Genomic DNA, 643 nt, shown 5'->3' with positions numbered 1-643 from the left:
CTCCGCCCCCAACCCCTCACCCCGCGAACGCCCTCCCTCCCTCCGCCTCCCTCGTCCCATCTCCCCCCCCTCCGGCGCGCCCCTCCCAGACTCCAGGCCTTACCTTGACCCGCTCCAGCTGCTTGAGGACGTGCTCCCGCCGCCGCCCCGCTGCCCGCTTCCCTCCGGCGCCCCCGGGGCCGCCGCCGCCGCTCCCGGCCCCGCTATTCCGCTCCGATTTCGAGCTGGGCGCCATTTTCACCCCCTCCCTCCACTTCCGGAGCAACCGGCCTTTTCGTCCCACCCCCGCCGCCTCCTCATTGGCCCTTTCTCGGCATTGAGGCCGGTCGGTTGGGTGAAAGCCCGCACTCGGGGCCTCTTCCCGCTAGGCCTGTCCATCATAGCCACCTCGGCCCTTGATTGGTAGAGATGGTACAACCCCCGTGGTTCGCCGCCGTATTCCCGCCTTTCCGCAAGGACGCACCCGTCAGAGGCCCCATTTGCGCCCCTTGCCGAGATGACTTTGACCGGATAGGCGAAGGCCCCTATCCCTCTCGGCGGCGTCACGCCCCCCTGTGGCTGGTGGGTTTCCATGGAGACCGCGGGCGGTCCAGGCCCGTGGGCGGGGCGATCGAAGCCCCTGGTCCACACCGGCCGGAGTCCC

General features: G+C 70.5%; 1 protein-coding gene across 2 annotated transcripts in view; it reads right to left on the bottom strand.

Annotated features, from left to right (window-relative positions):
• DCAF15 (DDB1 and CUL4 associated factor 15) overlaps positions 1-268 on the bottom strand; it is a 7,777-nt gene extending 7,509 nt beyond the window's left edge. The window contains exon 1 of one of the 2 annotated variants that reach the window (XM_081813890.1): positions 104-268. In XM_081813890.1, coding sequence (XP_081670016.1) covers positions 104-235 — 132 coding nt within the window. In that variant the 5' untranslated portion in view covers positions 236-268. The remainder of the gene's footprint in view (positions 1-103) is intronic. The other variant, XM_081813899.1, reaches the window with a different exon arrangement.
• Positions 269-643: the final 375 nt, after the last annotated feature.

Source organism: Leptonychotes weddellii, chromosome 1, assembly GCF_054177405.1.
Source record: "Leptonychotes weddellii isolate Sample4059 chromosome 1, ASM5417740v2, whole genome shotgun sequence".
Classification (NCBI taxonomy): domain Eukaryota; kingdom Metazoa; phylum Chordata; class Mammalia; order Carnivora; family Phocidae; genus Leptonychotes; species Leptonychotes weddellii.
The sequence above is the reverse complement of the archived record's forward strand: the minus strand, read 5'-3'. Positions and strand labels throughout refer to the sequence as shown.